Source organism: Pinus tabuliformis, chromosome 5_2, assembly GCF_031772625.1.
Source record: "Pinus tabuliformis cultivar Carrire ecotype Pingquan chromosome 5_2, CPIR1, whole genome shotgun sequence".
NCBI classification, from domain to species: Eukaryota; Viridiplantae; Streptophyta; class Pinopsida; order Pinales; family Pinaceae; genus Pinus; species Pinus tabuliformis.
In genome coordinates, this window is record NC_142306.1 from 955,099,005 (window position 1) to 955,113,383 (window position 14,379).

Below are 14,379 nucleotides of genomic sequence, written 5' to 3' on the forward strand. Positions count from 1 at the left end.
CTTTCTTGAGTTGTTTGCACCTTTGTTTATAGGCCATTAACATATCGTCAAGAAACCTAGAAACCAAGGTTATTAGAACCAAACCATTGACCGAAATGATAGAACCCCTAAACTGGGAGCCAGTCATAACACAAGTGGAACTGGTAAAAAACCAAACCAAAAATCAGGTCCATCAGAAAATAGCTAAAATATTTACATTTTAAAGAAAAACATATATACTCATGTGCATCCATATGAATCCAAACCATTTATACACAAATTTGCAAAAGTTCTCATTTATATATCATGTAAAGGTGCATATAACCAAAAAAGCATTGAGTGCAATCCTTCTCTAAACCAAAATTACATAAACAAACATGCTCTAGATGGCCTCTAACATCCAAATAAAATCATGCTACAAGAAATAGCTACATATCATCAAAATCATTTCTTAAATTGGGATCTTCGTCATCAATATCAATATCCAAGCATTAAAATAAGATAGAAAAATCTTAACATGTCACGTCAAGATTTTGTTTGAGTGATGAGTCCATTTTTTAGACCCACTTGTTTGTAAATCCCACAATATTCTCCACCTATCCCAGAAGTGAACAAGTTCATATTGAAAAATGAAAGGAAGTGGTTTTTAACCAATTACCGACGTTGTATAGCCAATCTATTTGGGAAACAATTTTCTCTCTTGGTGTGAGGAAACCTACATAAATGGATATATAATCTCACACAAATCTTTGCTAACTATTTTGTTCATAAAGACCATTTGATGTTTGACATTGAGAAGCTTTTGTCTCTAACATAGAATTGTAATTTCTTTGTTCAAGAGCATACAATGTTTTGGAACATAGTTGTTTCCTATTAAATATGAAGGTATTAATTGATGATGATAGCCTTAAATGTGTTGGATTTGCAAAATCAGTAATAAAATTGGTGACTGAGAACAAGAAGTTGCAACAGTTGAAGGTAAACTTCACTGCATATGAAACCAACCCATGTGTCTTGCTATCACCAAAGAAATTCTATTAGCCTTAATTAGGTTTTCAATGCTTGATGGATGCACATTTGATTGTATAGGTAGAATTTGTTGTAGTGGACATGAAACAAAATAATTTCAATCTCAAGAAATATATTTTATGTCCTACCAAAGAAGAGAAAAATCCCAGGTATGAGAATAACAATGACAAGAAGGATGGTGGGAATAAGAAGGAGAAGGTTGAACCCCCAAAAATTGTACATGTGAATTTGTGGATAGACATACAATATTGTAAAAGACAAATATAATTCTAGTACTTGCATACCTATGTAATCATAAAAAAACATAGCACACTGCCTTCTCTCTCTAATTTCTCTTTAAATGTCATCATTCACCAAAATATTTGATAAACACTTAACAAGGATAGAGTAAAATAGATTGAAATTTTCAATTACTAGAGTGGGAGCTACTAGAGAACAAAAATTATTTATGGCCCTCACTGTCATTGTCATGCATACTATAGGTGCAACTAGCAGCGACGTCCATTACCTTGAATGCCACAATCAATAAAAACATTAATACTTGTATGCTAATGCCTTCTATTCCATAGGAGGATGAAAGTTATAATCATCTATACTAGAGATGTAGTGAATGACCACCAACACTATCTATGAACCAATAAAAAGTCCCATTACAATCTATGAACCAAGATAAAATTCAAAAACTCATTTTCATTTTTAACCAAATGGTTTTAATAAAATATTTATTAAAATATAAGAGTTTCTTGCAAAAACTAGGGAAGTAGTAAGAATTGAAGGAAGATTGACTTGAATTGAAAATTAGAGTCCTTGCTTTGGAAGGGACTAATAAGCGTTCAAATGTGCATCTACATTGAATGATGAAAAACTCAATATAGTTGTTATGTGACTAGAAGGTCTAGTAGACAAGTCAATGTTGTATTCAAATACATATCCATATAATTCTTAAGATGACTTGGTGTAGGTATTAGGGGACAATTTATTTCTTATCAGCTATCTCTTTAATTTAAGATAGTCATGACATACTTGTGCCATGAAATGGATTATATGAGACATTGAAAGGTAACATTCAACACAATAATAATATATAATTTAAATTTACAACCTAAACATAGCTTAAATTGGCATTGAGACCTCCTTTAAGGGTCAGAAACCTATTCCATGCAAGAATTTGTCTCCTTTGTTTGTGAAGGTGTACATATCCTACCTCGATATGATTTTGAACTTGGGAACTCTAGTTGTGGATTAACAATCACTGAAGTACTTGTGTTCAATGTGAGTAATAGCCAAATAGTATGTTATAGCTTAGTGCTATTGCGCTATGTCCCTAGGGTATGTTATCAAACTGTATATGTAACAACCTATTTTAGCTAATTTCCATCTAGATATCATGGAGAAGAAAGAGGGGTTCCATGAAATTTTCCATGGAATATATATATATATATATATATATATATATATATATTTGAAACAAACAACACTCCTATAAATCCTTTATCTTTGCATCCTTATTACTGAGACATTCTCTCTTTCTATATATTACAACTTCTTTAATACAAAATAATTAACTCATGCAAACACCACTTTATAAAACCTTTGCATATGTGTCTTTATTATTGAGAATACCTAGATATCCTCAAAATCATTGCTTACGTTGCGATCTCATCATTAATATAATCCTCCAAGCATTAAAATAAGATAGAAAAAACTTATGATGTCAAATCAATATTTTGCTTGAGTGATGGGTACTTTTTTATCGAGGTCATGATAGAGGAGTTCAACAATGAATGCCACTAACATCAAGGTACATAAAGGGATTGGTGCTCTTAATTAAATTCTACTTACATACCCCCACACATCACAAAATCCAATAATAACATTTCAATCCCACCCATCATGAAATCATAAAAAAGTTAATTCTGTTGGATTTTGAGTGAAATCTAAAATTCCACTTTCTCCATATGAAATCCAATGAGGTTAGAACCACTCTCAAACATCCTAAAACAATTAATGTTAGCATAATAAATTGAAGTAAAAGTGACATTCTCCTTGATCTTGATGAGTATTCTACTTTCTCCATATGAAATCCAACGAGGTTGGAACCACTCTCAAACATCCTAAGACAATTAATGACAATGTTAAAAATTTAAGTAAATATGACATTCTCTTTTATCTTGATGAATATTCTACTTTCTCCATATGAAATCCAATGAGATTGGAATCACTCTCAATCATCCTAAAACAATTAATGACAATGTTAAAAATTTAAGTAAAAGTGACATTCTCTTTTATCTTGATGAATATTTTCTTCAAAATAAAAGAGAATGTCATTTTTACTTTAAGAATTTAATATTAGCATTAATTACATAGCATTAGTAGGGCACTAGAGTTGAATGTTAGGTTGCCCCACTCTATCTATATATATGAACACTTTGGGGAGGTCTTTGAAGATAGATCAAGAAAGAATGACAAAATGCATTTTTACTTTTGCTAGGATATGCATAGAAATAAACCTTAGTAAAAGTCTACCAGCTTGTATCCCTCTGATTCATAAAAATTTCAAGTGGACCCAATTATTTGAAAACATGGCTTTCAAGTGCCGGATTTGTGTTCAGACATGGCATTTGCAGAATACATGCCCACAAGCAAAAAAATGACAAAAGAAAAGATCCCAAAAGTCAAAGGGGTGGCAATTTTAAGATCCACATCTTACAAATGAAGACAAAGAAATGGATGAGAATAATCAAACAACGGCAGATTAGAATCAACAAGATACCCAAGCAGAGGAGGGTGAAAGGAAGCAGCATGATCACGAAAGACAAACTAAGAAAAACAACACAAGGAAACATTGAGCAATCAAGGAGTGACTGAAACAAAACGAACTCATACATAGGACAGTTCTGACTCAAATAAAGAAGTGTCAAAGTCTAAAGGAGAAGAAAACGAAATAGTAATTGCCAAAAAGTTCAAAAGAGGAAAAGTAAAAAAAGAGAAGCTCAACTTCTTTGAGTAAATGTTGGTTTCACGGCTGTTTTATGTAGCCCGATTTTTTTGCTTATATGGTCCTTTGGAACAGTGGTTGAATGCACTTGATGCATGTACATAATATTTTTTTTTTTTTTACCATTTTTATTTTATTTAATAATTTATATATATATTTTTATTGTTAATCTAATCTTTTGGCCAATTTCATTATTTATGGTCTAATTAGCAAACAATCTTGTCATCTTTTAGCTTTTTGGTCCCTGATGATGAATGAAGTGTCCACTCGAAACATCGGACATCGAATAGGGTTAAATATCTATATAATTTATTTCCAAAAAAAATTGACAACTAGATTTACATCTTCATGATTGAATATTACCAACATTTAAATTTATTTGCTACGTGCTCTTATACCATGTTAGTCTTTGGAGAGCACACACAGGCAAGTGAAGCATGATACCAAAGCTACATTTTATTGATGCTACAGCGATAATACAAGGAGGCTAACTTCAGATAAGTTGCTTACGAGCATGCATACCACACTCCCACGTATATCTCAGATTTCTTATTTATGTTACCTTCAGAAAACCATGGCAATTTAACCACCTGAGTCTAACCTTATCATGTGTAACTATCCACTAACATTAAAAGTGGTCATGTGTTAAAAATTTAACACATGGTTATACATTAGTAAGTTATCAAATCTCATTTTCTCCTCCATGTTTCTCAAAGCTTGCACCTCCACTTAGCTCCCCTCTCCAACCGGATTTATTCATCTCTTATCAATTTTTTTGACTCTCCATTATTCTCTCCTTTTCCTTCCTTCCCTTGTCCAAATACTTCACCTCCAAATCTTTCTTCTATATTCACCCATTGTCTACAACCATGAACCTTCATTCGGTCCACTGAAATGGAATTTTAAAATATATCAAATATAAAGTACATAATACATATCCATTCTCCAAGCATCTTCCCTTGCCACAAAGTTATTTGATGATTAGTTGTCCTTGTAAATAGCAGCCATTCCATCAGTTAGCAGTCATTCCATCAGTTAGATGTGACCAACCACAATTTTAGCTCTCATGATTGTCATCCTCCACTTCTGCAAAGGAAGACAATTGCAATAATGGATATGTACATCTGTATGCTACAAATCCATTTGACAGTTAGTTCTCCTTGTAAATAGCAGTCATTCCATCAGTTAGACATGACTGACCACAATTTTAGTTGTTATGATTCCCATCCTTCACTTTTGCTGCTTGCATGATCCTTTCGGATGTAATCTCTGGTGCAATCTATTGCTTCCTCATTCATTATTCCACTAATGGCAGTAGCACCCCATCAAGGATCAATGCTTTTATTGACTAATAACATCCATCTAAAATGTTTTGAATATTTATATTATTGGAAGTTTGACTTTGAATTTTAGCTTTCAACTCTTCTGGCAGGAATTATTTTGCTAATCATGTTGATTTACACTTACAACATGTTGGAAGAAATCTTCACTTCCACATTTCATCCTTTGTACATGAGCATGAATAGCTTAATAATGCTTAGATCAGTAATTTATCTGAACATTAAATGTAACCATGTAATAAGAATTTGAGCGCAGAATTGAAAACATTGAAACTCCTTTTCTTGTGAACTGCCTATTTACCATGAACACCAAGGATTTATAGAACAAAGATATTTTCTTCTCAATAGTGTAGAACTGATCCATCTATAATATATATAGACAAGTTCTTTCTCATGTTTCATAATCTCTGAGCTGGAAATTCATAGGAAGCAGTCATTAATTCTTTTGAATTGAGTTTTCAGCTTTGATTAAGCCCTGAAGCAATTGCTGATGTTAATCATTATAATAATTTGTAACACATCAATATAACATATTAGATATAAGTTTCCTAATGAAGAAAGCATTGTAAATGGGATTCATCTTAGTCCTTGAAAGAATGGAGTACAAAGAAGTGAACAAATCTGACTGGATTCGTCTTAATGTGTTTCTCAGGGAAAGGTGGCCCTGTCTTATGTGAGATCGGATCACTTCATGAAAAAATAATCATTAATGAGAAACAAACGAAACATATAGAGAAGCTTGCATTTGTTGACCAAATTTCTGAAGGTCTCCAGAGGAAAATCATGTTTAGCACTCGGAAAAGTACATGGCTATAATGGCCACAGGAGAGCTATAGATATGTAAGTTTATAGATGGCAGCAAGTTGATCGAGGGGAGCATGCTAGGTTACTTCTTTCCGACTTTGGGTCAACCGGATCCATTCTAAAATAGGAGCACAATCATTTGAGCTGACAAAGTACCTGCCAGAGATATTCCATCCAGTATCAAGACACGATCCTTATTCAATCAACTGAGCTCTAATTGTTATTACAACAGAAGTTTTGTACTTGTGATCGATAATGCTCTTAAATGCATGCACTATCATTTCAATATAGTGAAAAATCTAGACTGAATATACTATAAAGAGTAATACCTGTTTTGAGTTCGATAGCGCTCCAAGTCTTTTAACTCCTTGCTGCTATTTATTTTATTAACTGTAAGTGATTGGTGAAGGGACGCGTCAGCAGAATCACGATATGTATCCACAACAAAATTTACCAGCTTTTCCTGCAGTCAGAGCCGATTAAGTTATAATCTTTATTTTCTTAGCTAAAATATATTTCTCCCATGCCTACATAGTTTTCTTGGGCTATAAACTAAAATATATACAGTGGACTCAAACCTCTTTTCTTTGGTAAGGGTCGAAATGACTCATTTATACATAAAATGTATATAAATCTTAGAGATGGTTATACATCAATTGGCACAAATATTATTGCTGGACCATTGTTACAAAGATAATCAGAATTTAGCCTTGAGGGTTAGCTCATGCAGTGATGAACCATATTTGAGATCTCTACTGCAAAGTTGGGGAGGTCATGGTTGGACTCTCTTGATCCACTTGGGGTTAGGTTCCATAATCAGGGAGTTTACCCCATTTACCATCCATGGATCACAGGGAAGTACTCAGGGTTTTTTGGGAGGTTTTTTCCCTGGGGCAAAAAGAAATTAGGATTTAGAACCAATAGATTCCAAAAAATTTGCACAAGACTAAACATGTAAATAATTTTTGCTATTAACTTATTCCCATAAACTCAACGAGGGGATTTCCTTTATAGAGGTTTAGTGATTTTGCATGGGATTTTTTTTTTTTTAAATATCATTTAAGACATAAGAATTGCTCTCAAAAGCTACAAGCTTGATTGCATAATACTCAAATAGGGATTTATACTACCTTGGATGAGGGACAGTTATTGCTTAGTCTTTTTTGTTTTCTCTTATCAGGGAAATTTGGCTAAAATGTCTAAGAAAGACATTTGCAAGATTTCCACCATAGCGAAGACAAGAGGTGGAAGATTTAACTATATATGTGATGCATAGTTGAGCAACAAGACTTCCCTCGCAGCAACTCTCACAAAAGGGTTTTTTGGGTCTAACAAGAAAAAGGCCTCTAGGAAAATTTCTCTACAATCCTATAACATGAAAGGACCGGTTGCTAGGGTCAATTCTTTGCATGCCACCAAGGACACAAAATACTCCTAGAGGTAAAAGGGTAACGTTTTCAGCTTATCACTTTCATATGTATTGTAGGGTAATGCATATCCTACCCCAAGTTTCTGGTAAGTAGGGATGCATACCTAGTATGGCCAGAGACCCCCAAAATATTCTAGGGGTGACAAGGTATTCTGGGGATAGGACAGAGGTGACCTTGACATAAATATATAGATATAAAAACATATTATTTTTTGAAGTTCATTTTTTTTAAAGTAGTCATCAATAATACATACCTGACTCACACACAAGTGATGATACATACCAATGACTTCACTTTCAAATCCAACGAAAAATGCTACAAATGCACTATTGTTATGAGTTTCAACTTTCAACTACCTATGCAAAACATCTACCCAAAAACAAAATGATGGTTCAGCACTAGCAAACTAAGTTGCAAAAAATGCCCAACTAGTTTGAGATCCAATACCTGAAATGAATTGAAACATTGAAATGGGTATGAAACATTGCAGAAATGTTGTGAGTTGTACTGTATGGTATTTCACAATTTGGAAACATGTATGGTATAGATCAAGGCATTTCCAAGATGTTTTAGCACAGAAATACAAAGTTTTGGTGCTTTGATGAAGTTGTTTGAGCCTGTTAAACACACATGGGCAACAAGAATAATCTGAAGGATAAAACATGAGAGTACATTTTTATTAACAAATGATTTACATTTATAGTACATGTTGTGACCGTTGGGTTTCACATCCCAAGGTCTCTTGGACTCCTTTTGTCTATTTGGCTTCCACACTAACCCATTGAGGATTAGGTGTCCAACATTCCCCCCCTTAATCTGAAGGGTTATGTATGAGTCCAAGAAGAGAGTTGTAATACAAAATGTGCAAAAATGCATGGCAACACTAGGCTGAATGTGCTCTCTGAAATGTTGGTATAAAGGGCGGTGGTTTAAGGATGACCACCAACACTGGAATGCTTAGTGCAATTCCCGGAACTCTTCCAAAACTAGCAAGAAGCTGAAGTCTTTTGCTAGAGGAAGTGCTCCTATTGTTTTGAAGAGGGAAACCTTCAACCATGAAAGGGAGGTCTCACCCCGCATAAAAGGGAGAACTTCAACCTAAAAAGGGAAGTCTCAACTTGTGATGGTTTAAGGATGACCAACAACTCTGGAATTCTTAATGCAATTCCTGGAACTCTTCCAAAACTGGCAAGAAGATGAAGTCTTCTGCTAGAGGAAGTGTTCTCAATTTTGTTCCTGGAATTCTTTCGAAGCTGGCAAGAAGCTGAAGTCTTCTGCTAGAGGAAGTGTCCCAGATTACCAACTAAAGGCATGCTCAGGGCATCTTTGTCTCTGGCTACAACTCTGAAACTGGTGTGGCAGGTTGTGGCTCAGGCTCGCTTGATGTGGTTTTGAAGCTTGTAGATGACCATCATTTCCCCCCTGTCAGCTACAAGGTGAGATGATGGGGAAAACTCAACTGAAAGACTGCTCAATACTCTGGAACAAGTTCTGACATGTGCTTGGAATATCTTCTTGGCTGTTGATGCCCATTGCCCAGAAGCGATCCATCCAAGATGAATCTTTGTTCTTGCAGGACGTTTGTTTCTGAAGCATCTGTGTGAAGAATGGGTGGATTTATGACAGTGCTTACATGGATGAAGATCAAAACAGTGATCTTTCAAATGGCCAACTCGGTCACAGTGTTGGCATTTCACAATCTGTTGTTGTTGCTGTGGAAGAGGAGCAGAATCTGGAACAGCTGGAGGTGAACTGTCATGAACGAATCTAGCACTCTGAAACTAAATGGGCTTTGAGTAGTTTGGAATATGAAAGGACAAGTCCTTGTCATATCCAAGACCAGTTATGTGCTTGTTGTGGACAAGCTGTTCCCAAGGTTTGATGATGGGCTTGGGAAGTGCAGACTGAGTTTCTGTATCTGCATGTACAACTGCTGCTATATTGGGCACTAAATCTGAATGAACTATAACATTATTGACTTGCTTCTGATGGGTTGCACTCTCAGTGTTCTGAACAAAAACATGTTCAGAATGACTCCTCTGTTTTAGTTCTTCTTGTTGTAGCTGAGATTCGAGCTGCAAAAAATCAATTTTCTCTTGTGCATTTTGTAGACAGGCCTGAATGTCTGTGAGAGAAATTTTGCTGATTTTTAATGTATCATGATCAGTAGAGAATATGAGAGTTTTGAGGAACTCTAATACTTCACTGATTCTGGCCATTTTTTCTTCAATGTCAGATTTACACCTTAAAAAACTAAACAACTACTACTCAATGCAGAAAAGTAATATCACCCATAGTACACAACAATATCCTTTATAAATGTGCAACAAATGATCAGTGTGCAACCAGCAAGCACCGATTAGAATCCATTACAAAAAAAATAAGAGTTTACTCATGAACATCACTATGTTCTGACAATACAACCGACTAAACTTTTCTCCACAATACTTTTATTTGTCAAAACAATCACAGCCTTTATACAACCCACCAAACTCTTATGCAGCAGTCGAATCAAGGAATCAATGCATATATATGTAGACAAAAAACTATAGTGAGTTTTAAATACAATGCCACAACTGGGGCAACAACAACTGCAAACTTGCTTGGATCCTTCAAATACTCCTTCACTTTCAAAGCAGAAATGATGGCTATCAAAACTTCAACAACTATAGCACCATGTCATGGACAGGACTTGAATGCTCATATATAAATACTTTGACTCCTGCTGAAACACCTGCTGATACAATCTATGAATCCCATATGCACAATTTCATATTTATCCTACTTTGATTTCATTAGCCTGTTTTATTTGACTAACAGATCCTGAGTTAAGCTGAATATGTATACTGTTCTCATCGTCGGCCTTGCCTTTATTCCTTGTCTCTTTATCAGTGTGTGCACTGTATCCTCTTTTGACTTTATTAATAAAAGCACACTTCAGCTAATTTCTGTGTATACCTTTTACAATAATGAGATTCCAAAGGGTATTCCACTGTGACCATGTGACCACAACAAATTGTTCATGTTATACTTTAATGTGATTCTTCTACTTCAAATTTATCCTGTTGTTTGTATCCACTGGCAAATAATGGGAATGAACTTACCCTTGATATTGCAGGTGTCGACATGGCTACTTTCATGTGGTGAACAACCAGTACGCGCACTGGGAAATGTATGCAATCGGTGGGAGCGCAAACCCAACAATTAACAGTGAAGGCAACAGATTCATAGCGCCCGATAACGCCAACGCTAAGGAGGTGCAGAGCCCGGTTCCCTCTTCTTGAATCGGACCAAAATCATAGCATACTTTCAAATTTCATGTTTGTCTTTAGAAAGAATTCGCCACTGAAACCCTGGATGAATTGCAGGTAACTAAACGGCTGTATGCAAGCGTCGAAGAATGGAATCGGTGGAGCTGGAGATCGGCAGGAGACCTAATGCTGAACGGTGCATATTTTGTTCCGTCAGGCACCGGAGTGGCTGATAACTATGCCTTAGCCTCCAGTCTCGGGGCGAAGTCAGCGTTCCTTGTGGAAACCATTACCGGAGAGGCAGGGGTTTTACAAGGCAGGCAAGTATTCAAGGGATTAAACCCTATTCCTCATTCAATTTTCGTCGCTAAGGTAGATGAAATCCTAATAGGGTTTAACTGTTCCTACTTTTGTTTCCTCTGCAGGAGCCAGAGTAACCACAATGGGAATACTCATATGTTAGTATCCGCTGCATCAATATCAATCTTGTCGGCTTCTCCAATAATTCATCTATTTATGTGCGCTGCGTGCCTAGCATTGATGGATGTTTTGAGGTAATGTTTCGCTTCTTCCTATGGACAATTGTTGGGTACTAGCTGGAAACCCCATTATCTCTAGTGCTGCATGGAATCATGGAATGCCATTAAAAATTCTCTAACAGGAAAGCCCAGACGAAATATAATACCAATGTTGCTGAGCTAGACCATGGAAAGCCTGGTTCATGTATGCAGAGAAAGGGGCAGACGGTTTAGTAAAAAAAAAAACTGCTTGAATTTAGCTCAAAACTAACAAGGGATATTTCAGTTAGAAGAGAGTAATGACCATGAAATTTCCAATGTTATTATTGCAAGCAGGAAGCAAGACGCAAAGAGATAGGTAGAGAATGATAGAGCCATTACTGTAGATAGAAAATGGTAGAGCCGTTACTGATAGGGCTTAAAATTCTAACGGAATATAGGTTCCAACAAGGTTGACAGATGATCGGTCCCTGCTCTTACAAACGCTCAGAAAGGGATAGAACCAACAAGGGGATTAAATGTTTAAATGAATATGGACAACACTGGTATATACCTCTATTGGAGCAGCGTAAAACATATATGGGAGCATCGATAACGCAGGAATTGTGGAGGCGTTTTGGCCTGAGAGATTGTACTGACACCAGAAAAATAACGTATGCAGATTTTTGCATAGAAATATTTCAGTTACTCCTAAAGGGATAGACGCAGAGGTCAGATATGTCAGGCTGTAGAAATGCAGAATATGGGCTGAAAATCGCGACTACAATATAGCTGACAGGATTCACTGTGAGGTAAATGTAACATTTCTGCAGGAAGGACAGTACAAAAGGCAGAGAGGACAACTAAAATAGTGCACAATGGTAGAGCACCCAGTTTGAACAAGACCACCCAACTAATGGTGGGAGAAGGCCACACATCATGGCTCTGATACCATGTTAAACACACATGGGCAACAAGAATAATTTGAAGGATAAAACATGAGAGTACATTTTTATTAACAAATGATTTACATTTATAGTACAAGTTGTGACCGTTGGGTTTCACATCCCAAGGTCTCTTGGACTCCTTTTGTCTATTCGGCTTCCACACTAATCCATTGAGGATTAGGTGTCCAACAAAGCCTATCCAAGTCCTTGTGAGGGGCGTGGGACACATAGAGAGTCTAAAAATCATTAATCTATGGATAATGAAGATACACTAATAGTGAATTCATTTTGAAACCTACTTATTTAATTTTTACATTCAATTTTTTTAAGAAAAAGAGAAATCTCTAGAAACCCCAACAACCTCTCTTTTCATATAAGAAATCTCTTTCTTTCTCTCAATCGTCATGCTTTTCTCAACAAGAAGAGCTTCCTACAACAATAGCAAGCATTTTGGTTATGTTCTAGAGCATTGGAGCAAGTTTTGGTGCATTTCCAGCAATAGGATGTTGTGGGCAGTAACAACATGGTTGTGGACAACAAGAATATGGTTGTGGGCAGACTATATTTGGTGATCAGAGTTCTTTACTATTTTAGCAGCATTAATGGCTTCTACGAGTGGTCTCTCTCCTGTGCCTAGATCCACTAAAGCAAGAAAGCAACAGTAACACTACCTCCAAATAAGAGATAATGCTCAAGTGAATTGCACCAATATTTTCAATGGAAAAATTAGAATGATAAACTAGCTCAATAAACTTCACAAGTTCCAAAATGAAAGTTGCATGGAAATAAATTGCTTGTAAGTGAATGGACTAGATGTTAAATTGCAAATTGCTTCAAATAAAATGACACAAGAATGCTTCAAAGGACATCAACAATATTCAATATAAAATGTGAGCATGAGTTGACATAAAATGAAGAATTGATGTATCCAAAAGACTTAATGAAGCAATTGCCCAATGAACAAAGTAGACAGATTAATAAGCTGATCTAAGCTTGCTGGAAATGTAAAGTACTTGTTAATGAAAAAAGAGTTGCTTCAAAAGAGATGCTGCAAGTGTTGTGTCGTAAGCCAAGGTAAATTGCAAGAACTTGAGAAATGAAATATAGCAAACTAGACAAGCTGAACTTTGCATAAGAAATGTGAGTGTTAAACCTAGAGATTTACCATGCATAAGCAAATTAGATTAGCAATAGTAAAGTGCATGCAAGTGAGATAAGCATGGGAGTTAAGAGCTAGACTAGAGAAATTAGACCACCCACAAGAACAAGTGCTCCCTCTAAATGAGGAGGTGCAATACCATGGGAGAAATTCCCAAGCTCCCTCAAGCAAAAAGAATGATTTTATTAGAGTGATGTTACAATGAAGAGAAGCCTCTCAAAAGGTTGCCAAATGAAGCAAGGGGAGACTTTACAAAAGTATCACTTCTAAGAACTATATCTCCTCCTCTTCAAGAAGGCAAACACTTAGCACTTGAGTCACAAAAGGCTTCTTCAAATCTGAAAATATAGGGGACTGTTTTGCAGCAACAAATTAGCCTCAAAGAAGTGGAAACTTGCCCTTGGTGAAGGGAGGATGACCCTCCTAAAGCCCATGACCTTTGTCAAGGGAATGAGGCAGCCTTGAGAGCAGCTCACGGCTTTGCCAAAATCTGTCCCAAAAGATGCCCACGGCCCTGTTAAGATGGTGCCCAATGGATGCTCAAGGTCCTGCAAACAACTTGATAGATGTTTCAAGTGAGAACTCCCTCAAGCTGCCACAAGAATGAGTTAGTAAGGGCTGCAAAACAAATCAAGAGTTAGCTGGAGAAATTAGTCAAGAAAATGCAATGTATATACACAATATAATCTACAAGGGCTAAGCTAAAGAGTATGAGTAAACTATCCTCTCTGCTTAGCCACGATCAAGCTCTTAAATAGCGAATTTATGAAAATGAAGCACAAGATTTGTGCGAGAATGATTTAAATTTAAAATAACTTGACTTGTATACAAGCTATGGTTAACACCCCTGCAAGAAATTTCAAAAGATTAGACTATGAAGTTAAACCAAATAAGAGTTCCTCCAAGTGCATATCAAGAGTGGGTTGGTCTCTCCAAAGACTTCAC

General features: G+C 36.0%; 1 protein-coding gene across 2 annotated transcripts in view; it reads right to left on the bottom strand.

Moving 5' to 3' along the window:
* Positions 1 to 5,872: 5,872 nt before the first annotated feature.
* IPT9 (isopentenyltransferase 9) overlaps positions 5,873 to 14,379 on the bottom strand; it is a 336,165-nt gene continuing 327,658 nt past the window's right edge. Inside the window, exons 10-12 of one of the 2 annotated variants that reach the window (XM_089437271.1) lie at positions 13,833 to 13,982; positions 6,480 to 6,613; positions 5,873 to 6,306 (exon numbers count right to left, since the gene is read on the bottom strand). In XM_089437271.1, coding sequence (XP_089293397.1) covers positions 6,228 to 6,306; positions 6,480 to 6,613; positions 13,833 to 13,982 — 363 coding nt within the window. In that variant the 3' untranslated portion in view covers positions 5,873 to 6,227. The remainder of the gene's footprint in view (positions 6,307 to 6,479; positions 6,614 to 13,832; positions 13,983 to 14,379) is intronic. The other variant, XM_089437272.1, reaches the window with a different exon arrangement.